This window comes from Mastacembelus armatus, chromosome 22 (genome assembly GCF_900324485.2).
Source record: "Mastacembelus armatus chromosome 22, fMasArm1.2, whole genome shotgun sequence".
Classification (NCBI taxonomy): Eukaryota; Metazoa; Chordata; class Actinopteri; order Synbranchiformes; family Mastacembelidae; genus Mastacembelus; species Mastacembelus armatus.
This window is the reverse complement of record NC_046654.1, coordinates 11,917,648-11,944,470: the sequence shown is the minus strand read 5'-3', so window position 1 is coordinate 11,944,470 and position 26,823 is coordinate 11,917,648. Positions and strand designations below refer to the sequence as shown.

The window sequence follows — 26,823 nt, the reverse complement described above, 5'->3', positions numbered from 1 at the left end:
TAAAGTAGAAAGACCAGAAGGTTTCTTTATTTTCACATACAGATTTTTTAAAAATATATACGTCTTTTTTTGTTTTAGTAAATTCCTTACATTGCTGCCAATTACGTTTCCGTCCACTAACTGACTGCTAGCACACTGACTTCACATCACACTGACACAGATGTCATAGACACAAACATGGAATGACTACAAAGGCCAGGCCTAAATATGAAAGTATTTATAGACAATAAAGCCACTTGCACACCAGTTGACACAACTAAAGGTTTTAGATGAATCCAATATTTAGGATTTCTGTTTGACCACGAGTACACTCAACCACTGAAGACCAACAAACAAACAGTGTACCAGATATGTATCAATAGGTTCTTTTATAGCAAAAAAATAAAATAAAATAATAAAATAAAACACCAACAACACTTTTAAAAATAAATTCACCTTTTTGGGGCATCGACTGAAAAACAGATGTACAATTCATACGTCTACTCTTAACATATAAATATACACTATATACAAAATAATCTTATAAAACATAGAGAAAGATCAGTGCTTCATAATCTTAAATTAGTAATGAAAGACTAATCTTACAAAATAACATTATTGGTTCAGTAAATTCCATTGAAGGCGTCCTTGGTACGATAGTCACTCCACGTGTTTCTTTGTCTGTATTTAAGGATGACCTTGCATAAGGTAAAACAAGGCCTTATCATGGGTTTCCCTGCATGGTGCTATAGAACATTGCATCTTTTGATTTTTTTATGCTACCTCCATGTTGCTGTGCAAAGGAATCAAGATAAGGCGGGGCATAATGTTGTATAAACACACATTTAAGGCTTTGTGATCTAGGCTGCTTACATTCTTTATAAAAAAAAAAAAGATTAGATTTATAAAATGACAACCCTTAAATATCCTTCAAAAATGAACCGTTTTCAGTAGTTTTTGTCCGTTTTTGATTTAGCACAATGCTGATATATTTTTTTAAAATTATTTTTTATTTATTTTTTGCATAGCACAATGCAGGCCATAGAAAAATGGAAAAGGCTGGCTCCTGCTACAGGCTTATTGGCAGTAAACTGATTTGTTGATTGCTGGTTACTGCAAAAAGGTGGAGAGGAGTACATAAAAAATGGTCCTCTTCTTCTAATCAACATGCAGGCATAGACATCTCAGCCTGCTGCCCCTGGATGAACTTGGGTGGAGCAGACAAGTGTATGAGTCAAAACTATCAAAAGCACATCCACAAGTCAGATTTGCTCATTATTTCCTGCAGTCTTTTTCAGTCTTTACATTCTCATAAAGATTAGTAGCTTTAGTTCTATTGCATTCGAAGAGCACACCGGCTCCATCCAGTTATCAAGTTTTCAAGAGCAGCAGCTTGCATTTAAATAAATCCCAGTCTCTCCACAGTTGTAAACAGTCATAAGAAATCCAATGTTGACTATGAATAATTTCCACTTATTATACCTGGAGGGGAAAAGATAGAGAAACACTGGGTGACGATTTAAGCAGTCAATGTAATATGTGAAAAATACACAAAGTAAAACACTATAACTTAATAAGTTCTTGCTCCAAAGAAACAAGTGAACAGATGAATTAAAAGCTTACCTCAGTTGCAATGATGCATTCATTTTTCTCTTCCGCTATTACAAAGACAGACTGATACATTGAGTCTCTGGAAGAACATATTGTTGATATTCTGCACTCTGGCCTTTTACTGTCAAATGAAAACACTTCATGTCATTCAATGAGAACAAAAATGTCTTACATTGATCTAAATGATCTAATCAATTCAACTCACTCTATTTTAATTCTTCTAATAGTCCATAATATAGCTGATCATTTGATCCTTTGCTTTGCTCTTACCTGTACATTCTATTCAAATCCTTTTTGTCTTCTATTGGTTTTTCACAGTTTTCATCTTTGTCCAGAAGGGACAGTTCATCCTTGTACCCGATGCAGGTTTTATAGTCCAGGTAGTAGTGATTGATGTGGTTGTGATTAGACTTTTCCCTGGGACTGTCCACCTCCAAATCAATCTTTTTATTGGTGTTCTTAAGATCTAGAGTCAAGATGAGGTTTTCTTTCTGATAGTCAACCTTGGAAAAGTTGTTCATGTTCTCAGACTCTTGCTCCTTAGTTCTCTGCTTCTTAATGTGGCGTGTTACCATCACTACCATCCAGAAAATCACCACAACAGCAACCAGGACTACACCGAAGCCGATGGCTGCCAAGCTCAGGTTGTTTAAAGGCACATTGCTTGACTGGCACTGAGGGCCGCTGTAATGAGAAGGGCAGATGCAGGTAGGCTGACCTTTGTTTCCAATGATGCAGGTTCCTCCGTTCAGGCAGGGCTGAGAGACACACTGGTCTGTGGGCTTGTCACAGTGGCGACCGGTGTAACCTGCAGGGCAGGTGCAGGTGTAGTCGTTGATGCGGTCTATGCAGGTGGAGCCGTTTGCACAGGGGTTCCTTGCACACTCGTTGATGTTGATCTCACAGCGCAGCCCCGTGAAGCCTGAGCGACAGCTGCACAGTCGGAGGTTACCATGGACGACACAATGTCCACCTATGGAAAAGGAAACCACATTATTGCATAGTATACACAGAAAGGGAAGAATTAGTTTTCATCTAATGAAAATGATGTTCTACCATTGGTGCACTGCAGTGAGGTACATTTATCCACTTTCTTCTCACAGTTGAGTCCAGTGTATCCTGCTGGACACTCACATATGTAACTATGTCCATTATCCCTCTCTCTGCACTTCCCACCATGAAAGCAGGGTGTATCTGCACACGTCAGCATCTTTTGCTCACAGTGTGTCCCTTCAAATCCCAGTGTGCAAACACACTCATAGCCATTCTCAGAGTCCTGCAGGGGAACAAAAAGATATAAAATTTATCAAAAAACTCCCTGTCAGATGTTTTTTTTATCGTATCCTGTTCATAACTGCCCCAGCGAACCCCATTATCCTTAGTTTGAATTCTATTTACAGTACACAGTCTGTGAACTGGGTCATCTACTGACTTGACAATCCATAGCATCCTCCTGGACCAGCAGATAGACTGAGGCAAAAACAAAAACAGGAAAGCTTGTGTTGTGGGAAAAGAGAGAGAGAGAGAAAGACTCACCAGGCAGTGGCCTCCGTTCTGACAGGGCTGGCTGTCGCACTCCCTGACCTCCGATTCACAGTACACCCCGGTGAAACCTGGCAGGCAGGTGCAGGTGAAGCTGCCATGTCCTGTGTTCATACACGTGGCCCCATTGGCACAGGGTTTGTGATGTGTGCAGTAGTTCAGGTCTGTAAACAAATGGGTGGAAACCTTACTAAAGGAAGCTAAATAAGGCACTACACATTGACGCTTTTATTTACAGTACTAACATTTCATTCACTCTTCTAGTTTTGCTTTTTTCCGCTTAGACAAAGAGGTAGTTACACACCTTGATCACAAAAGATGCCTCCCCAGCCTTCTTTGCAGGTGCACTGCCACGGTTCTTTACAGGTACCATGTTTACAGGACGGATGGAGTTTACACACATCACAAAAGAGCCCCTGCCAGCCCTTTCTGCATCTGTTCACACATGAAACAGTACAACATGACTGTTGGCTCACATGCACAGATTAGCACTCATTTACTGCTCTCACCACCAAAGTCACATGACAGATGGAAAACCTAATGAAAGAATACACTGTCTATTTATATTCTCTTATTTTTGTTTGTTTAACTAGATAATAGTATAATAGTAATAATGAGTAGACTGAAAATACAGGTGAGTACTCACTTGCATTCTCCAGGTAATGTGCAGTTTCCATTCCTTTCATTGCAGCCCTCCAGACAGATCGCTATAAAAAGAAAAGACAGGTTATTTCAAACCACTACTACTCTGTGGTTTATAATAAGATATATTGAATATGGCTTTTTATCACATTTAAATAAAACCTGTTCCTCTACCTTAGCACATAAAAAAGCCCAATTTTGCCCTGCCTGTTCTTTACTGTATGTGCCATTGATTTTTTTCTATGAGTTTATGGTGTTAATGCTGGTTAGTGTGGAGCAGATGCTTGCTCTCAAAAAAAAAAAAAAAAAAAAAAGAGAGAGAAAAGAAGCAGGACAGCTGCGCCATTGTTATCGGTGGGCAGTTCGAGCCCCGGCGGCAGCTGCTGCCCTGCGCCGCCTCAACAATAGAGTCCGCAATTTAGCAGCGCGTGGCGGGCGATAATGCCGCGATTAACCCTGGCGCGTGCTGCCGGGCGACCACCGCCCTGGATTAAAAGCGCACGGACCCCCAGAGAGAAAGTGTCTTCAAATTTCACCTTAACAGCCCCTCTGCACGATCGGGTTCCTCTGCCACCCCACACACACACACACACACACACACACACACCTGTGATCATGTAACAGTCAGACCACACAGCTCTAAAGAAAGTAGACCATATTCTCTAAAATGCACTTCATCTAACACTGACAGCAACATTATACAAAAGAGCCCCCGTGTCTCTATAAAGGATTTTAGACTTTAACTTTATCTGCTGTAATTCAGCACATGATCAGCCAGGTGATCAACCTGATAAACTTTAATCACAAACAAAAGAGTCATGCCCATGCAGTGTCTTTACTCTTGCTTACGTTCTTGGCAGTATTCTCCCTTCCATCCCGGTAGACAGGCTATCTGCCCGTCAGTCTTGCAGGTGTAGTGGCCGAAACGATCGTCTCTCGGGGCGCATATTTTGGAACAAGTGTCCCCGTAGTAATTTTCTTTGCAGATGAACCGGTATGAGTACCTTAGCTCCGTCTGCGTCCCGCTCTGCACATCCTGGGACCATGCAGGCCCTATTCCCAGCTGTCTTCGAATGGCAAGAGAATCAATCAGGAATTCTGGGTTGCTGGTATCTGTTAGGAAAAAAAAAAACATTAGGCAGGTGAAAAGTGGTTTGAAGCTGAAACATTTGTTCGTTTGTTGATAAACTATTGTGTATGACAATACACATTTTATAGCCTACAGCGAAATTTCCTCCTTTCCCACACATGCGATCATTTACAAAAAAAGGTGTAAAATTCAGGAAAAAGCTGTCATGGGATTTTTTTGGCAAGGCTTCATAGTTTCAATTAAGCCTGCACACTTTCCCATGCGTGCCAAAAATAAAACACGGGAAATGCGATTGTGTTGGAGAAATTTGATTGTAACGATCTGTGTGTGTGTGTGTGTGTGACTCATAAGGCATCCCAACACGTATCCGCGAAGCTGGAAATGCCAGATGACTTTGCCAACACTTTAATAGGTTCGGGCGGAATTATTGATTAAAATGTGATAAGTCGTGTAGGCCAGACATGGCATGTCGCCCTCTGCTGGAGGACAGGGTGCACATCTCCTCACCTTCAGGTAGGTCCGCCCCAGGAGAATACCTGGCTTCAATTATTAATGAGAAAGCACCCTGCGGAGACAAATGAAGGAATGAAAGTTACAAAAATTAGAAAATAAGGACACGGTTTCATTAGTTAATTACTGGCTTTACCATCGTTTCCATGAAATAGCGACAGTATGATAAAATAGTGCACATAAATCATCCCAGGCAGAATGAATATGAGGATAAACGTTGTCATAGTTGAACAATAGTCTTTCTTTACACACAGGACAGAAAAGACAGGGATTAAATAAATCACAAATAATCTACAATGTTTGACTTGTAAACATGACATTTTGAACTACATCTCCATAAAATGTAAAATATAACATCTATGATATTTCACATAGTGCAGTAACTAGCAGTAACTGCTTTGATTTGATGAAGACCACTAAAACATATACAGGCTATTCGTGATTTTATTCTGACTTCAGTTCACCGCTAAATCCAGAGACACAAATGTGGAATTTCGTATCTAGACATTTGCTTGGTTTCAAAATGAAATGTTGAAAAGCTTTTAATTTACCGGCCAGGTGAAGTTGAGCGGCAGACGCAGCCTGGCGTCCTGCTGGATGCTGAAGGAATCCGTGCCTAGAACAGGTGTGGTGACTTTGCCAAATATGCAGTTTCCAGGTGACACCACCGTCTGGAAGTTCTTCAAACAAACCGTGAAGTAAGTCCTGCAGCCGGTCATGCTGCAACTACGTCCATTAGCCAGCAAACTCTTAGTATTTTGAAAGTGATGGAGATCTAGCTCGAACACACCTGATCCCAGAGCCTAAAAGGACATAAACAGTGAGCACAGAAAAATACTGCAACATTTGTTTTTTCAGAATAAAGATTTCCTAGTTGCAAAGATTAAATATATATATATACCTGAGTAAATAATGTTATAACTATTGCGAGGATAGAGGTTATCCAAACGGCCATCCTTTAGAGTTTGATGTTCGTATCCTTAAAAAATCAGTTTGTCCTCCCACACAGCGCTCTTATTCCAAGAGGTGATGGCGAAAACGGAGTGATGAGAAATGAAGTGATCAGAATAAATATAATCCTTCTTCCAACGCCTGTAGGACAAGATCCCGCTCCACAATCCGTATCCAGAAGAAAAAGTTAGAAAAGACCGAGTTATCCAAAGCTAGAGATTAAACAAATATCAGTAACGTCAATATCCACAAGTGGGTCATTCTGCGGTCTTTATGTTGCCCATCCATCGTGCCGGTCAGATATTGTTGGAGCTGGGTGAGCTGATGCGAGACTTGTGTTGCCAACAGTGATGCGAGCATGTGGCGGAGCATCAGCGCATAGTGACTCCCAGTGAGGGACGTTTAACGTCCCTCCCAGTTTATATACTGAGTAGTGTCCTTACACACACACACTGTCAGTCGGTAAACACCGCCCACTGTCCCTCTCCACCTTCTTTTTGCTTGAAATATCAACATTCATTATAATTTTGGTGGACATTGCGTTTTGCAACAGCTGGCCCAGAAAAAATGCACTTGTCTTAGTGATGTGCACTTTGCAATGCTGAACAATATAGTCATGTACTGTAATATTAGAGTAGATAAGCCCACTGAGAGTATTAAGAACATTAAGTTTTAGAAAAATCGGTGACTTTCTTTCAGGGGCCACTGATTGTATGTGCGTCTTTACGCGCCTGGGCGCACCGCGTGCCTTTTTCGTTTCTGACTTCGCAGTGCGCTCTCTTTTTTTTCTTCTTGTGTTTATCTTAGAAAAAGAAGATGCAAGGGGGAGATAACTCCACAGCTGTATGTTAATGGACTCACAATGCAACCACGCTGTGCGACACATGGTTTACAACAAACAAATAACTGGCGCGTTAACCAAATAAAGGACGAGCAAGTGAAGGTTTGCGATGAATATCAGTGTAATTGTGTTTCTTAGGAAATATCGACATGTTCCACACCTCCTCTACTGACTTTACCGTTTTTTAGTTGATTGCCATCATCTGGAAATCTTGCCAGAACAGACACACAGAAACACACACACACGCACACAGTCATACCTGCGTACACGCTGTGCTGCGCACAGAGGGAGGAAGAGCTACTGCGCATTTTAAGTTACTGTTTATTATGCTCAAGACAAACGCCATAACAAACACCCAGCTGCTGAAGCACGTTACATCACAAGTTATATGGCCTCAACCGAAAGCACATAAATTAAAGTCGAGATTGTATCATGTGTAGCATAACAATGCTTGTTGGACTAACTTCCACTGCAGCCAGTTAAAAAAACTTCCCTCTCTTTATAAGCGCATGTGTGATTGTTCCAAGAGGGAATTGAAAAATTAGCTCTAAACAGTATATAAAAGCTGCTGTGCAAATAAATTCAAAAACCATATACATTAGTGTCACGTGTAAGCTCCTGCTGGGCACAGGCATTGTTAGGTTTATCACCTCTGCAGCAGGCCAACCAGTCTGGGAGGATTTACAGTGAGGGAACAGGATTTAGGAACTGTTCCCTGGCCATGAAGGTGTCTGGCTGACCAGCTCTCCTGCCGAGATGACTTCATCTCTAAACCCTCATCTCTGACTTAGAGGTTTGAGGTTCCACCTTAGCGCAGAGACAATGGACTATTGAATCTGGAGCAGTGTGAGTAACAGGCCCGGACATCTCATAGCTCTGTTGTACTGAAGCATTTACCGTTCCCACCATTGAATCACACAGATCCTGTGGAGAATCAATGCACCCCTGTACAGTGCTTTATCCCTGTATTCCTGCTCTGTTCTCTGTACAAAAATGACTTTAAATCACTTGTCTCTGAGGCATCTCTCTGATTTATATGGACTCTAGAGGCCCATCATTTTAGAGAGCATAGTGTATAGAGTAATGGTACTCCTGCCTTCCCTTCATACACATCAAAATATCCATACACTTTAATATTTGATGGATCACAGCTAAGGTTTCCCAACCACAGCTTAGGTTACAATTCCTTGTAAAGCTTTGGTCTGTGCTAAACAAGCAGCAACACTTGAATTGAAACTTCTTGGTACAGCTGAAGCAAAACATTGGCTTGGCTCAGATATGGAGAAGCTCTTTTCTGGTGACGTACTCACCAGATTTTTCTATTATTTTACATATCAAACTTGATTTTATCCCTCCTTTAATTTTATTTTGGTGTATATAAATAGAAAGAAAAGCTGGCCTGAATTAATAGGACATTTTAGTCTTTAGCTCTGTGAGCTATTTGCGCTTGGCCAATGCAAACAATAACCTATCAGGCCCTTTTCTGCTGCGTTGCCAGAGAATAAACACAGCCTCGGCCCACCACAGTTCCATCTGCAGCCGTGTGCAGGCCATCATTTTTCATTGTGACAGTGTTTTGTAATGCTGCCTTGTGCTTGTTCAGTGGCTTTTCAGCTGGCACCCTAACCCTACAAAATAACATTTTGATTGGGAAAATGAAGATGTATAAAAGTGCCTTAGGACTCAAACGTATTGGGCAAGTTACTGCTGATGAGAAGACCCCTGATACAATTGTTTGGTTCTGTTGGCAGACTCATGTTTGTTCTCAGGAATGCTTTCTTTCTTAACTACCTTCATAACTTACACACTTTAACAAGATATTTGAAATGTCATTACTCATTGCTTATCATTTAGTCCAAACAAAAATACCGGTGCTGTGTCGACTGTCTTCAGTCTTAGAGTTTGAGATTTTTCACAGGTACGCTATTGATCAAAATACATTTCTTCAAAAAGTAGTCACACCGACTTTTGATACAATATGTCTTTACTCTTAATTTGCAATAGACTCTTGGTGCATGGTAGCAGGTATGTTTTCAATCACAAACTGATTTTTTATCTACCCTCCGGGTTCAGAGGGCTGCATGGCTTGGTTTGGCCACTGTTCTAGTAGTAGCAACAATCTGGGCAAGTGCAATGGGAAATTAGCTACAGTACTAACAGATGGCCCCCTTTAGTCCAGAAATCCGCCCTGTTTAATGCACATCAGTTTAACACTTCTTTACAGCGCATTTGATCTCTATGCCCCAATCTGTCCAGCCAATCAATGGGGCTTTTGATGTGCACTGCCAATGGATCTGAGGCATTTAAGCATGTCACCCGTGGAGGAGGAATCACCTGCTGCTACAATTAGAAAGGCAAGACATGTTTTCCTTCTCTCTCAGCACCATGGTGTCTTGTATCGACTTAAGGTTGCCTTCAGGTGTTCAGGAGTGTTTCATCTGAAAATGCTGTCATGTTTGTGTGGGTTTAAAGGGAATTTCCATAGTGACTTTATAGAGTTAAGCCCAGGATCAAATGTTTACTGTTTAACTTGTGTCCATATTTGGCCGCAGGTAATAGCTTTGAAAGCCTATTTGAGATATGGACTTAAAAGCACTTCATGTGTCACTTTTGGATATAAGTGATTACTGGTTGGCTATTGCGTATGTTTGCAGGCCATTAAACATATCTAACGTTAAAAAACTAACTATGGATGTCTGTTTCATTCAGTTTAAACCTGGTCTGTTGTGGAACTTTCCAACTACCATCTTGCTATACTGTTGACAAAACACAGCCATGACAGCACTCCTCTACCCTTACAATACAACCAACAACACACTTCACTGACAACATGTTGTGAAGCATGTGGGCATAACTACACAAAGTGTATGCCGGACAGAACCATTCTGACATCATTGCAAACACTATCTGTGAAGCATGCACCTTTTTAAAAAGGCTTCTGTTCAGGTTGAAGTGCACAAATCAGGTCACGTGATCTGAGCTCATCTGTGTAACACATGTCTGTATGCCAATGTGCCAACAGACAACCCATACTCCCCCCTCCCATCACCAAGCAGGGACAGCTACACTTTCAATGCTCGATATTGATCCTAACAGGACAACACCACCCTTGACACATGGGTTATCAGCGGGGTTCATAGGCATGGCCACATCAGTAACTCTAGCTACATGATGTCATATCCTGCTATATTTTTTAATCCATGCATTACCCTTTTATAGTGTTTTTCTGTCACTGTGACCCTGTTGCTGCTGTTTGTATTGCACTTGAACAGAAAATTATTATGTGAAGGACACTCCCAGGCACAGCACAAGACAGCCAAGCATGTTTTTCTGTCTGAGCAATTCTTGGGTGATTACCAACCACCACAAGACTAATTGTGTGTGTGTGTGTGTGTGTGTGTGTGTGTCTGTGGAAGAAGCTACTGTAGCCTTGAGGAAATCCTCCTTTGCCAGAGTCAAAGCATCACTGCTTTACGCAAGACAAAACCTCACAGCAGGAAAAGGAAAGAGATAAATGGAGCAGAGGGAAGAGCGTGCTGGTGTGAAGAGGGCTGTTAAATCTGCACCACTTAGCCAATCAGGAAGACTGTCTGACTATGAACCCTCAGGCCTCATTGGCCCACAATTTATACAGTAATATACCTGTTAGTAGGAGGTGTGAACAGGTGCGTTCCCTTCATGTGCTGCACAATGAGGGTCTCTCTGCCCTCAAGTGGTTTTGGCAGCACAGATGCGCCGCATGCACAGTTTTAAATAGCTCCCATTGAGGGTCTCTTATCTGAAGTTCCCTGGCCTTGAGTAAGGGTAAATTTTCACCAAAGCAATCACTAATATTAATCTCTGAAGTTGCAAGTGTTTTGGCCTCAATGTCACCATAGGGGAAATCAACATAACCACTAAACACCATCAGAGTGATTAGCATCTAGTAATTTCACCTTGGCATGCCACGCTGTTAGATGCTGTGATTCGCTGTGATAAGAGCCTGTGATTCTGCTTTAATTATACAGAGACTTAATGATCTCTTATCTGCTGTTCTTCCTCCTGCTTCCTGGCCAGGGGCACATGACCTCTAGAGTATGCCACACTATATTATTGTTTATTTATAAAGACGGACCTAGAAGTATTTAAGGAGGGACTGTTGTTTTTTCCTTTGACGATATGAAATTCCTATTTGTGCTTTTCCTATTTGATCTCTGAACGAGAGCTTTCCTACCGTTTCTTCCAGTTCCATGAACAGAGATTCTTGGGAATTTGTTTTGCTGGTGCTGTTGTGGGAGTGTTATGTTTCAGGGTAGCGCACATGGATGTGTGTCTTTGCAGGTGAAAGGCTCAGGGAGTGTGAAGTCTCTCACTTGTGTCTTCAGAATCTTTGCACGGCCATCTGAGTGAAATGTGACCTTTAGTTTGGATTCCTTTTAGCTAGCTGAACTGTAGTTAACCTCATAACTGCTCTCTGTGTACATACACACAAACCCCTCTCCACTCTGCAGGAGTGTAGAGTGATTGTTATGTAAGGCTTGACTTGTGATATTAACAGCAACATGCCGCACAGATGGAAAATGTATACGTTTCCAAAGCCAGTTTGTGTTCCCGTTGCCAATAGGTTAGTGGGCTTTATGCCACTGACATCATTTAGGCCTCTGTCCATGCTTACCCAGCCTTACACTGAGACAACGGTGGCCAACCGGGTGCCGTTTGATTTATTACTTCAGTGGGAGCCTGGTGAAGATGAGCGAGGGTGCAGGCTATTTGTCTAGTAAAGCCTCATTGAGGTTGGATCTTCACTGCTGAGGCTGTGTAGTAGAGCATCATACTCACAGTGATGAATATGTTTTCACAGGGCCTAACTAGCAGGCTGCAGCAGTGATGCATTTGACTTAATTTGTGAACTCGGCCCTGCAGTGCAGGAGGAGCTCCCTGGCTGCCAGGCCTAATGGCTGTGGAGTGTTGTTCCAACTTGACCTCACAAATCCCAAGTCACCCCAGTTCTGCCTCAGCTCTCACAGGCAATTTTCATGTCTCAGTCCGATATTTGACAGCTCTCAAGAACTCCACGCTCTCCAGACCATACTCATAGGATAGATGTCATACTTTCAATATTTCATCATTTAAAAAATGCACCAGTGTATAATTCCTGCATTTTAACCAACTAGTTTCTTCCTTATGTGGAAGAACTGTGCAAAACACACGTCTAAGAGTACCGATTCCTCATCGCTGTCCAATGGCACAGTGACATATTGACGCCTGTTATGCCGCTTCTTGATGCATACATATGGATTTGTGATGTTTTCTTTCAAAGCTGGAGCTTTTCTAATGGATTAGGTTGAATAGTTAACTTTGCCATACAGATTAATCTTTCTGCTCAGTTTGGGTTCTCATACACTCCATGATGATTTATTAGTCAGTGACGAATGACGCTGATAGTGCAAGTGCAGACCTAGCACATTTTAGCAGCAGTAATTTGTTCATCTTGCAGCTCTGTGCTATAGAAGATGAACAAAATACTGTTATGCCGACCACATTACAATGGTTTCCTTCATTTTTAAGTATTAACACAGAAGATTGAATCAGCATAATTAAAAAAAATCATTTTTCACCAAAGAAAATGGTTCACAACCATCAGAAAATCATTAAAACATTTTCCCCATACAAGTAAAATCAAATATTTTGAAATAAAACTATTTTATTAGTATATAAGCTAAGAATTTATTTGCTGCAATGTTTACAATGAATTTTAACTAAAAAACCAAACTCCATAATATGTAAGACACAAACATTGTGCCTTAGAAGCTTATGTATCCCCTGAGGATCATTCAGCTGATCTGTCACACAGTGCTACTGTCTGAGACTCAACTGGCTCAGTGCTACATGGTCTGATCCATAAGGTGAAGTGAAGTGAACCAATTGTGCAAATGATTTGAGAATGATTTTATTTTATATTGGTTCATTTAAAACTCAAAGGTAGAATTAACTGCTGCAGTGTATGTGATAGAACAGAGATAATTTATTCTATGTGGACTTCAGTAATAATCTAATTTAAGATATTAGGTGGTTTTTTGATTTTATGTTTTATGTTGAAATGCCATGGTCTTGCAACAGACTGGAAATGGTGCTTTACTTTCCCTAGTTGTGGTAATGACAAGTGTCCAGCGGTCACTTTGTGTCACCCACTCTACTAACAGCCGTTACCCTCCGCCCTCCACCTCCCGCCCTCTAACCCTCACCCCATCCTTGGGCCTTACCCCGAGCCTGGGAGCGGAATTCTGGGAACATTTTTCCATGTGAAATGCCGAGGTCCAGTCGAGGGGTGTGACGCCAGTGCATTGTTCCAACGGCAAAAAAAGGAACCGCTTGTGATGAGGCCAATTCCTGTTGGTCCCAAAAAAACAGGCACTTTCTCACACCGACTTCCTTCCTTGTTGGACAGCGCAGAACAATCCCAGACCAGCCAGCACTGTGAAAAAGAAAGAAAGAGAAAGAAAAAGAACAGTAGGAGAGGTGAGTTCGGAGAGGTATTCTTACTCAGTGTATGTTGTGTATCTGCAGTTGCAAACACACAGAATATCACCTGACTGCCCTGAATCAAAAGACACGGTCCCCTGAAATACATGCTCCCCTCTATGCACTTTATTCTGTCTTAGTGAAAACAGTCAACTGGCCTTATTTTCACTGCATGTACAGTATGATTGTCATTATGTATCTCAGTGCATTCTGCTTTTCATTATTTCTCAGCTGTCCTCAGTGCTTTTGGCTCCAGCGTTGATGAAAACGGGTAGTAATTGTGAGTCGATCTGAAATCTTGCTAAGCTGCCATGAATTATACTTTTAGGAAAGCTCTTTGTGATTTAGAAAAAAGAAAAAAGAATGAGGAAAGCAAGTGAGGAGGGCAGAGAGGATCAACTGATTGAGAGAGCAGGACTCAGGAAGCACCTGCCTGTGCGGGGAGCTGAGCATTTATCTGACCCCGCTCACATCAGGTGGTTTCCTTGTTTACATTATCTCCCTGCAGCTCCCTGTGGCCCAGCCCCTATTGGTTGCCCTGAGCCACTCCCTTTTCCACCACATTCATTGATCTTAAAGTGGGCTTGCCACTTCCCTGTTTCTCTTTTCCCACCAGAATAATCGTATGAAGGAGAAACTTACCCCTCACCACCCTGGAACTCATTGGCAGATAGAGGGATCAGTTTAATAAGCGAACAGCTCACATCCTTTCCTGACCTCTCACCTCGGTCCTCCGAACACAAACACCGCAGCCTTGAAGACCATCTTCCTGTTCCTACTCATGCCTACACTTGGGCTCAGTGAAAACAAGTAGACTCATCAATTAGCTTGACTGATAACCTCGATCCTGCTGTCCTCCCTGTCACCTGAATTGCTCAACCCTAACCCAGCTGGCAAGATTTAAACACTGATCTGACTAGAGGGCCGGAGTTTAAAATGTCTTCGTGCATTGGTTTCTGGTAATTCAAGAACCCCATTGAGGCAGTGTTTTTCCTCTCATGATGAAAACACAGCAGCATTTTTAATAAAGTTATTGAGTTCTATTGCTGCTGAAGGCTTCCTTTTCCCCTGTTGATATAATTATGGTTAAATTGCTGCTTGGCATTCATGGTAATGACTGCAGGTGGGCCAGGCACAGGTGCTGTCTGTAATTATAGTGCACATGAGATCCAGAAATGATTATCTGGGCTAAATACATATAATCAACCTCTGCAGATGCACATCTGAACTGTTTTATCAAATGCTTATTCTCACCAGGAGGCTGAGCTGAGCATTGTCTGCTGTGTGCATACACATGCACCATATGGTAGGTGCTTGGTTGCAGGGATCCTACCCAAGCTGCCCCTTTATGTTATTGGGGATCTGTTTATCCTGACAAGGCTTTAGCTGGTCTGACTTCACAGATTCTGATAAACAAAATCTTCTACAAAAAAAAACAAAAAACAAATCTTTTTTCTAAAAAAAGCATGATGCTTAGCCTTGGTTGAACCCTTCACTATGTACATTTTCCTCTATAATCAGTCCCCCTCCTCCTTTTTGCAATCCTCTGCATGGCCTTTCAGTGGCCCTGCTTTCCTTACTATCTTGTTATCTCAGCAAGTGTTTCCTGTGAGCACCTCGCTCTTCTCTGTGGTTGAGCTTGTGCCGTGTTACGTCCACGAGGTATTGTTCTCCCACAGTTTGACCATCGTAAATTAGCTGGAAACGATTTGTCAGACATGAGAAGGAGGAGGGGGGGGGGTGAGCCAGGAAAGGGGAAAAAACAACAACAAAATCAGGGCCCTGATGTGGCCTCAGCACTGAACCATGCATCGAACAGATATGTTAATGGTCTCTCTAATTGCTGCAATTTAGGCTGTAAAGAAAAATATTATTCAGAAAACGCAAATATTAGTTAAGTGGAAGAAATTTTCTAATTTTACAGTTTACTCAGATGTAATTATTTTTTGTGTGAAGCAGCACTTATATGGCTAGACTATATGGGCCAAAAGATATGCTTATATAAAGGAGCCTGACCAATTTGTATTTCCACTTTAATACAAGGGAGGCTGTTCACATAATGGGGCCTAACCCAGAGAAAACGGCACAATTCACAAACGTACATATTTGTGAGCGTTATTTCCATGTTGAGTAAATGAAGTGTGTTTATTTGAAACTGGTGGAGGAACCACCCCTGTTTATTCCGCAGGCTGATTCCTATTATACAACAACATGACCCTCTTTAATGAGGGAATTCCTGAACATCAGAGGATGTCTCACGCACATCCTGGTCCTTAATCAGCCCTCATTCACCTGTACGATCAAGGTCGCACAGCAGTGATCTATTCTAAGGAGAGGTGACACATCCTCTTAGTTTTCCGGAAGGAGCACATGGCCTGTCCATAAAGGGAGCCGCAGTCTGACTGTTGGCTTCTTGCAAAACAGCTCTCGGTAACTTCCAGCCTCCATTTGGCTGTAGTAGACAATTTCTGAACTACGAAACTATGCCTTTCTGACCTCACCGAGATTTCTTTTTGCCAAGCTCTGCCCTGTTCCCCTTGGGGAACCCCACTGTCACAAACAATATTCCCATGGATTAAAATGTTCCTCAGGGATGCGGAGATTGACAGTGAGCACAGTGAGACCAGGAATTAAAGGTCTCTGAAGAGTCAAAAGGCTTGTCAGAGGAGCTGGAATAAAAACATGCTGTAAAGCACACCAACAACAACAGTATGACTTAAGCTGTGACATGGGAACCCCTCATCCTAAACTATGCTTGTAGTCATCCCCCCTGGACAGCAGGGGCAGGTCACACATGAGGTTTTGTTTGCAGCTGGGTCGTTCCCTGCTACCTCATGCCAGGCTCAACTATGCTGGGAACCAAGTTAAGTACACAGCCTTGAAATTATCCACGCAGAACGTCACATGGCTTTTGATATAAAGCCAAACAAGTAACTGTTTTATAAAATTGCTTAGATAAGGAAATGTTGCAAGGCAAGCGAAAAGAGATCCTGGCAGTCACCAGGAACGTGAAAAATGATGGCAATTTAGTATGAAAACAACTTCCACACACAGTATTCCTGCAAGTGTAGGGGAAATCAGAAGGAAGTTCCTCCCTTATAGGAGAGAGGATTGTTCTCTGGAGTTGCTTATTTATGAAAAGCCAAGCATGTTTTCTTTAAATTATGTCACAATGTATCACAGGAGTGCTTCCAGTTTTGTACAGGAACAAATACTACATGCCTCATTTGGAATGAGTGTGCATTTGTTTACCTCTGCATCTCTCAGTTTCCTTTTAAGCAAATGTTAAACCTTGGGGACTATTTAAAACTCATCACCAGAACAATTAAAATACTGTATTTTGCATTCAGTGTACTTTGGCTCTTTTCTAAAATACTTTAGCTGTCACTGTTGATTTTCTTGGCAGTGTGTTTTATTTGCAACGTAAACATTTTAGTGCGGGTTGCCTGGGAGTCTAAAGTACAACACATACTATTAAAACCTCATGTTCACAGTTTAAGTCTATCTCACACAATTCCTGTCACTTGCTGCTGCCAGCTGTCAAGCAATGGCCAAAAAATAACCTATATAAAATAACCTATGGTGAACAAATGGTGAACTTGGGCAACATATTTATTCTTTATTATTGTATGGAGATAGCCAAAACTGGAATGTCCTATATTAGCCTTGATTACAGAAGATGGTCAACCTCAGCTCCCTCCTGTCAAGCCTATTTCATCTCAACATCAATCTCCTTAAAAAGCTGTTACCATGGCACCCACCATTCTGCAGTGGAAGAGCAGCCTCAAAGCTGATGGGGGTCTGTGTGATGATGGATAACACTGGAATCCTACAAAAACAGTCACTGGCTGCTTCTTCCCCTTTTGCTCTCTGTTGGAAAGACAGATCGAACATTTGGCTCCGTGCTCTTTAGACATCCCAAATGTACGCAGTGGTCATCCTGTAAGCCCCAGATCTGGCCACATATCAGAAGCACAGCAGATGTATAATCTAAATAGGCAACACATGATGTGAGCTAGTTAATGGAAAAAAGTAACAAGGTTTTAAAGGTACTTGGTCTGTGTGTGTGGTCACTGTGTAAATTTGACAAGTTGATTGTTTACATGTTTTGCATTTTCTTAAACACGATGATACAATTTCTTGCAAAGAGTTAAAACAGATACAGCTATAACATCCATACCTTACCTTGCTAGTTTAGCACAAAGACTGAAAACAGGCTTTTGGCTTGGCTCTGCATTCTTTGTTCGGATTTCACAAACAAGTTTTAATATTGCAGTTAGTGAGCTTGAGCAATAACTTTGGAAAGAGCCAGACTGGATCACATTAGACTTTAAGATAAAGCAAATGACTCCTGTTGTGGTATCGATCTTCTCACTTAACTTATCAAAAACATGAAAATGCAAACAATTCTTTTGTTTTTTTTTTTTCTTTCTATACGGATGCTTAGAGCCTGACTTGAGGGACTATCAAAATAGCATTAGTGGCATTTAATTGCCAAAGCACAGACAGTAGTCATGGGAGAAACAGATAAGCATCGAGGCCACATTCAGGCTGGTTCCTGTTTGTTCTATGGGAGAGAGTGACTCTGTAGTCTATGCTGCTGGTAAACCTATCAGGGCACAAAGGAGAATGGGACCCTCTGTAGACAATATGGCTCCTCCTCAGACAACTAGGCTCTCCTCTAGACAGCGGGAGGTGTGGGAATCCTGCTAGAGAAATCACCTTGCGTGCTGAGTGTGCTGAATTGAATTTTTATTTTTGCATAGAGTGTTCAATGCAGACCTGTTAGTAGTCTTATGTTTATTTGGTGTCAGCGTTATGTAAACTACCAAACTTCTTTTCATGCATTTATCTTTACTGCTTCGCGTGAAAATACCAAAAAGCAAAGAGTCAGCGAATATAAAAACATACTGAGACAATAAATGTAATGATGTCATGTCATCAAAACCTGCTGACATGAAACTTACTGAAATTTAGTATGCCTGCTAGCATTTTGTCTTTGACACAATTAAATTTAGAAATTGTGTCATTTCCCTTCCTAATCTACACCCACTTCCCCACCCCCAAATGGGTGTCATCCCCCGGTGTAACTCATAGAATTGCAGGGTTTGTCGCTGTCAGACATCACAATACTCATTGTTCTAATGGCAGCCACTGGCTGACAACCTGAGACTAATGCATGAAAGACTGATATACGACTGATAATCTAAGAAGTGAAATATGTTCAGTTACTCTAAAATACAGTGGGTGTGTGAGCCAGAGAAGAACTGTCTTTGCATCATGTGACTTACCACCACTGTATCTATGTTTCCCACAGCCCAGTTTGACAATTGACAAAGCTACCTGTGACCAAGCTCCCACCTCATTTTCACCCCTCCCTCTTCAGATTAAAACCTGGAAACCATTCTGCTGCTCTTTTTCCTCTGGAGCCTTCATAATGACGGGAAAGTGCTCTGGCTTTGTTGCCACAGAGGGCAAAGACACATGTTTGATGGGAAACTGTATGCCTCTGCAAAAATGTCTCCTTTTAGGGTTCTGCAAGCTCCGTTACACCCACACTCTGCAACCATAAATTTCTAAAGATGAAATAACACATGGTCCTTATCTTTGTTTACACAGTATAAAGTATTTTTCTACGTAAGGGAGAATGAAAAAAGTTACTCCAGAGTCTAAAAGCATTAACTTCTCATGGAGGTCGACCTTTATTTCATTTTAGTAAAGAACAAAGATTCAGTCTTGCTGTTTTCACATGGCCAAAAAAATATGTGTCTATAGAGAAGTCCCATTTTTGCTGGTTCATCACGTACAAACACGCTATTTGTAGACTCATTAAAGCTAGGAAAATAAAGGTGCTTTAGAATTTAAATTTACATTATAGACTGTCACTTACTTTATTACTACACAAACTCAGCTAGAGTCTCCAGCAAGTTAAATTATGTGCTGAGTGTTTGTGTTCTACCCACTGTGCAAAGGTGCAATCACTACCATCCAGTTTGATTCAAGGTAGTACAACAATCCCTGCATGCTGGCTGTTGATGCTGCTTGTCCAAGAGGACAACCCATTCTGTAATCAACCAATAGTCAGTTATGTCATGGAAGCCAAATCCAGCTCATTATAAAAGATCCTTTCAGACTGATTACAGTGGATTGATCATCAAAGATTAAAAACTATGAATCACCTCTGGTAGAGAAAACATGCTAAAAACATGGATGTTTATTGAATGAGCAAATTTGGGTTTAAGGTACCCAACAGATAGGGATCCAGCTGTGGGTAGCGAAGGACACTGGTAAGAATAGAAGAGGAACACCCACAGACCATTTCCTCTATAAATCACCAGGACAGCCACCGGACAAACATGGCTGCCAAGGTGATTCTCACCAATAAGAATCAAAGCTTTCACAACCTGTGGGTTTTACTGCTGGTGTTACTAGTATTACGTCAGCACAGCAAGTTCTCAGGATCAAAGCAGAAGCAGACAGCAGATAAGACCCATAGCACACCTTCCTAAACAAATATACTAGAATGCACCCAGTGAGCTTATGCTTTTACTGTCCTGTGATGGATTAATACACAGCACTGCTTACTCTAGTGATAAGATACCACTTACTGATGCACTGTGCCTAACAAGAACATCTGCGATAGCACAGTATTTCTTACACATGTTTCAGATAGTGTATATTTGGTAAACTGAATGAAATGATTTTTTGTTTTTAACGTTGTACACTGAACATCATCATCTGTTGAAATCAACTGTATTGTAATACTGTGGAATTAAAAAAAAAAAAAAAAGACTCATCTGGCTCCGATACCTTCAGACGGTTGCAGTAATTAGCTGGCCCACTTCATTCTCATTATACCAGCAGCACCAAAACACTTTGCTCTCATTAGGGCTGAGCCATTGTCTGTCAGCAGTTAGCAACCATTTTACCTTCCCCAGTACAACACAAAGAGAGGGGAGGTAAAACAGTTTACCCACAAATCTCCCTCTGTGTGCCCACTGGTTCACTCGACTTATTCAAGCAGGGAGGTAAAGACCATCTGCTCATTTTATAGAACTCCAGTCTCAAAAACACTCACTAATTCACATTCACAGTTCTATTGGCGTTAGCCAGCAGATTATTTGACCAAACCACCAAACGTGCTCCAAAACACATCTTCAAGAAGGCCAGTTTGATCAAGCCATGGCTATGGACAGAAGCCACTCAGTGAGTTTGTGCTTCACCCCCTGGCGCATGATGAATGGAGTTTTTACCAAAGGAGAAGTTGGACTGAACGTGGTCTGAGGTAATACAGCCACAGGAGTAGCCACTGGTAAAAAGACAGGCAGCTGCTCTCTGATTTTCTAATACACACACTTACAATGACCAAAATATAAACACAGTAAATGAAGCAGCATGGTGCAACAGCTAGAATATATATTTGAATTGTACATAATGGTGAAACACTGTCTGTTGTGTTGCTGTATGATTATAACCAACCCTGAAGCTCTCAGTGAGGGTCTCCCTTCTCAAACAGATGTTAGTCTTATGGATTGAGTTTTAAATTCATGCTGCAGCAGAAATAGTTCTATTACACCTACAACTTCTTTGGGCAGTTTCACACTTTGGTCTGTTTGATGGAACACCATGTGTGGCCAAACAAACACACATTAATCTGCACTTTCAATGAATATTCAGATACAGCTGTCTGTGACACTGAGATAGCAGCTGGTGTGTGCTTGGGCCCCACATATCCCAGTGCCATGCCTGGACAGAAGCTGCTGCAACTGGGCCAAGACAGGCCCAGAATTTTCCAAAATCCGACTATTTACACCCACACAAGGATGGTCAAAGGCTAAATAAAACACTTTGAGCACTGTGCAGCAGATACAGGGTATTTTCAGTATGGTACTATTATTGTGATCAAACGGCTTGCTATATGGCACTAAAACAATGATCTGAAATATATTTCCAATTAATATGGGTCTAAAATGGTTGTTTAAATTTGTTTTCACAAATAATGTTTAATAAAAATTGACTTTTTTGGTAAAACAATAAACTTTGATGTGCAACTAGGAAAAAAAGATTTTTTTTTTTCTATCCTAATCATCACCAGGGTTCTGTAAATCTGTAAAATGTGTATGGTTATAGCAGATGGCAGTGTTTTGTTTAACACATTTAGTTTACCAGCAGTGCTTTTGTTGAGCAGTCTGGACAAAGCACTTTAAATTAAATTGAAATTTGACATTCACTTTACTTCATATAAACGTCCCGGGATGTGAATGTGACACCTGACTGTTCAGGAGACAAACACTGCTTAAAATGCATGATGGTCACATTTTTCATTATGGCTAAATGTCATAACTGGCTTAGTGTGTGGCATTTTCATTTTCCATGATGACATGAGTGTAATTTGCCATTTTTAATTACCCAGTTTAATCTCATACTAATCCAATGATATTGCTTTAACAAGCAATGCAACTATGGCACACGGGTTAGAAGACAAAGCCTACTGTGGTGAAAGATTTGGTGGGCCTGGTGCTGCCGCCCTAACAGTCTGCTGGTTGGCCTTGACAACACACCGCCACAGTGCTAGGCTGTCAGCATGCCAGGCTCACAGAGCAGCTGCCAGGCTAAACCAGTGGGCACTAATTCAGTCAGCCACAGGGATGTCCCCCCCAACCCCTTCTTCTTCCAGGCCCTATACCTCATCCAAGTGCGCGCACGCACACACATGCACACGCGCGCGCACACACACACACACCTTAAACAATACAGGTTTTAATTATTACAAACTTGCAAAAACATACATTGTTTTTATAATCAATTTTTGTAGGTGATGGTGTAATAACTACAGGTAATTAACACCTTTGTCTTTAACAAGTAGTGGCCTTTCTCCTTCAAACAAACCCTGAATGTTCCTGAAAGCTTAAGGTGGAAGAACATTTTTTCCTTTTATACCCACTGATCCTACCTGAGACACATGACTATTTCTTAATAAATGTGGTGAAAAATCAAAAATACCAAGTAGAATTGTTCCGTGACATAAGAAGATCAAGAAATCTTGCATCACTAATTTGCATGCTTGTCACTGACACACGCCCATGTTCACTGCACAAATCATTAACATCCCGCTCGTTTTGTCATTATCCTCCCATGAATGGGACTGCAGTCGATGAGCCCCGGGGACTGTGGCTGCCCCAGTTACTCTGTGGTGGGTTAAGTGATGGCCAAAATGTTCAGAAGCATTCAGCTACACTTCTGATGTAATGGAGAGCTGCTGTAGTTAAATCGTGCCGTGTCGAAAGAAGAAACTTTTTTTCTACAAAGAGTAGACGGATTCGAATATTCTGACCAAACAACTGCCTGTAACATGAATGGCTTCACTCCAACACCACTGTTAGCCATTCAAATTTCTCTTTGCCTCCCTTTTTATAACTTTATTGTAAATGTCAAACAAAAACAGGAGAGGAAACACGCTAATAGTACAGAGTTTACGCAGAGTGCTAGATAGATTTTTTTTTTTTTTTTTTTTTGGCTCTCATGCTTGGACCCATCCAGTGCAGGTTGAAGGCCACCTCGCCTTTTTGCCCCCTCAGTATTTATAGATGTAAAAACACTATTCTAGACCTTATTTTTCCTCCCTTTCTCAGACTCATAAGTCTCCATCTATGTTAGCAGCTCCATGAGGCTATACAAAAGCTAGGACCAAAGTGATTAGAATCAGGGTTGGAACACAGTGAAGGGTTTTTTTTAAACTGTTCATTGAAACAACCACATGAAGGATGTACTGCAAGTATTGCTGAGTACTGCATTGCAAGAAGTAAAATATCATGCTTCTTTATTGTGCATGTATTACACACAAGGAGCACACTTGCATACAAACTTAGAGATAGCTGCCTTAATATGCATTGTGATACTTTCTTTAAAAGCTGCAAATAAAGTTACTGTAAAGACCTTAATCACAACACAGTTAAAACCTAAAACCAGTAACACGTGCCCTGGAGAATGGTAGAAAGGGACAAAGATATGAGGGAGGGTTGTGTCAAACTTTTCTTGTTTTATTTTTAATTTGTATGCAATTTATTTTATGATTGGGATTTTTTCAGATTCATTCAATGTGGACGATAAATGTACGAAATTTCATCAATCCTTACAAAAAACTCCTAGCAAGTCTAAACGAACAACACAATGTCCTGTATTTTACTCATTCAGGCAACATCCACATTTTCATCTGCTCTGTCACCTGTCAGTCATCCTCTAGCTGAGCTCTTCTATCCCAGCTGAAGGTCACAATATGCCCGATTCCTTTGGAGAGGCCCTTAAGGTCCTGATGCGCCATACTGCCTGAGTAAATATGGCACAGCAGTTCATACTGCAGTTCCATACTGTGTGCCTGCATGAATTTGTTTGAATGAATGAGTGCATATTGAAGGATCTTCCTGAGTTGGGTTTTCTGACTGCAGGCATAAATACCTACTGGCAGTGAGGCTGCCTGAAATATTGATGCTGTTTTTGTTCTCATTTTTTGCTGTATTTAAGAACCCATCTGGATTGGTTGGCCTTTCTCGTGTTAAAGTTTCATCCACCTTGTTTAGGGGGAGAGCAAAAGAGGGTCATTTTGAAACGTGAGAGAAAGAGAGGGGGGAGAAGTGGTGGGGGTGGTGGGAGGATGTTGAACAAGATTCAACAATAGGTTTTTCCTAACAGATGGAAGATTGGCTGCAGAGATATACAGGCCAGTGTCTTAGTGGAACCTGATATTTGATTATATTCCTCCCTCCCTATAAACAAAAAAGGATTACATGTGGTACATGAATAATGAAAATGAGATTAATACTAAATACCCAAATATGTGTGTGTTTTTACTGCTCCATATAGGTAAGATCCACAGATCATGTTCTTTTAACAAGCTAATCAAATAAATCAGTTCTGGCCAATTCCGCCACCTAAGGCTAAACCATGTCCCAAATGAAATAATTAGCTCAAAAATGTCCATGTGCCATGAGTACACAAACAATCTGATTATTGACAGTCCAGTGGTCCAAACTCTGTGTTTGGCTTTTCCCTGCCTTCAGCATTAATAAAGAAACGCACCATGTTCTGAATGTGCACTTAGTCAGCAACTCAATGAATTTTAATGAGGTGCTTAGTGGTGCAAAACAGCACACAACACAACACAACACTTCTAACAAGGTGCCATGTAACGGGAGTGTTTTTTGATAAATTATCCCTCCATTCTTAATAATTAATGAAAGCCTATTAATTATGAACAAACCTGAAGCCTAATAGAGGGGGAGCCTTTTCCAGGAGTGTTGGCCTGTTCTGAATACCTGTGGGGTTTTTAGTAATTAGAGGACCTGCTGCATGATAGTATAAAACCAAAATAAGGGGATGCAGAACTAGTGTGTAAGTGGTTGTGACAAGTGTGCCGCAAGCCCAGCACTGCAGTGATCAATACTGCAGTCTGGCACACGTGACTTTGCTGCTGCTGGTTGAATACAGTACAGAAATTACATTTTGATTGATTATGGTAAATATCGGCAGCTTTGCATGTTCAAAACTCTGAAAGCATATGAAACATTTTATTAAATTGCTAATCACTGTTTACATGGGATCTATTTCTATTACACCTTGAGCAACTGCAGATTTTCTGTTTCCCACTGCTCAGTCAAAACAATGATTGGTCTTACACTGTTGATCCTCCATTTTCAGATGCTAAATCAACACAGCTGGACATCCTAAAGTTTGTGTTTATGTCTGTGCACTACCTTTCCGATGTGAGGCTAAAAACAGCTCGACAGCATCCTGCTGTGATGCTGAAGGTGCAGTCATCTTTCCCCTCTGAAGGACACAACACTGTCTGAAGTTTGGGCGCAGGGGGGTGGGGGTAGGGGAGAGGGAAAGAGGAAGCGGTGACTACCGTGTGACAAGCGCCCTGTTCCTTCCTCCCAGGCCTGAGAAACAGGAAGTGCTGCACATAAGGCATTATTGTGACGGAGAGGAAATGCAAGGTCCTCTAAAATAAGAGCCCCAATCTGGTTGTCAATGACAGGAGTCTGTCCTCTGTGGCCCCACAGAGACCTGAACCCCTGACACATGCACCCCCCCACCTCTCCCCTTTCATAATTTGAGTGTAGAGTCATGCTTACATGCAAAACATGCTCCTGTGCTTTCTGACAGTGATAACATTTGGAAGATTTAAGTAAGCAGCCCAAAGATATGAAGTGAGTCAGCTTTAAGATGAGTTCCCTGCTGAAACCATGCTGAGTGAAAAAGAGTGCTTCAAAGGGTTAAAGAGGCATATGTGTAGGATCCACCGTGCTTGTATTTAGCTGAAGCTAAGGAAGAGCTGGTTGCTAAGAGGGATGTAAGCCTTTGTGCTGGGCTGCCTCCCAGTTAATTAAAACCCTACTTTATCTGTTTCATGCTTTCAATTAGAAAGCTCTGGCAAGGGTCCAAGCCTCTGCATTTAGATAACCAAGCAATAAGATGTGATTAATACAAGGCGCCCCATTTAGGCTGCAGGCAGCAGCATTGCCCTGCTGTTGTCTCCATGTTTTGTTTTGATCCCAGGCACCGACCTCTGATGATCCAATGGCCAAGCAATGCCTGTCTGCATGTCACCTCAAGCAGCAAATTACTTGGATAAGATCTGCTTTTGTAGGACATGGCAGGTGCTGGCCACCTGTGATCATGTACATCTGAACTGATGAGTGAAGCGCCAGTCAGTACCACAGTTCAGCCGGTGCCAAGTCTGTTTTTTTTTTTTTTTTGGTCAGGAGTAATCAAAAGAAGTGTCAGCTAGCAGTGTTTTTCCTCCATTAACAGCAGATCCATCAATGTCTGTCTCTGCTTTTCACAATCAATTAACTGCAACACAGAAACCAAACTGTACAGGCAATCAATCATGCTAGGATTAGCACATTATGCTTTAATGGGCATGTGGTGCTGTTTGTGATTGCAGTTTGTGTTGCACCAGTCAAACCTATTAGTGCTTGGAACACTGAGGCTTGAAACATCATCTAGAAAATGTCATTTCTGAAGAAAATAAGGCTGACCTAACTCTTGCAAGTCTAGGCCTGTATTCTATCTGTATATTTATCATGTTGGTGTGACGATAGACACCCAAGGGTTAAAAATGGCCTCCACTGGTCCCTAAAACAGTTTGCCAAGG

General features: G+C 41.5%; 1 protein-coding gene across 2 annotated transcripts; it reads right to left on the bottom strand.

Annotated features, from left to right (window-relative positions):
* On the bottom strand, positions 1-25,521 carry LOC113127774 (delta-like protein 4). 2 transcript variants are annotated; one of them, XM_026302565.1, is made up of 12 exons: positions 25,418-25,521; positions 13,409-13,620; positions 5,926-6,177; positions 5,372-5,429; positions 4,624-4,887; positions 3,779-3,839; positions 3,437-3,567; positions 3,127-3,296; positions 2,647-2,866; positions 1,861-2,563; positions 1,603-1,711; positions 1-1,461 (listed from the first exon to the last, which is right to left on the bottom strand). In XM_026302565.1, exons 2-12 carry the CDS (start codon positions 13,445-13,447, stop codon positions 1,456-1,458), a joined length of 2,013 nt encoding a protein of 670 aa, XP_026158350.1. In that variant the 5' UTR covers positions 13,448-13,620; positions 25,418-25,521; the 3' UTR covers positions 1-1,455. The 2 variants fall into 2 exon arrangements, with proteins under 2 accessions (XP_026158350.1, XP_026158340.1); XM_026302555.1 differs by lacking the exons at positions 13,409-13,620; positions 25,418-25,521 and adding an exon at positions 6,276-6,747.
* Between the last annotated feature and the right edge of the window lie 1,302 nt (positions 25,522-26,823).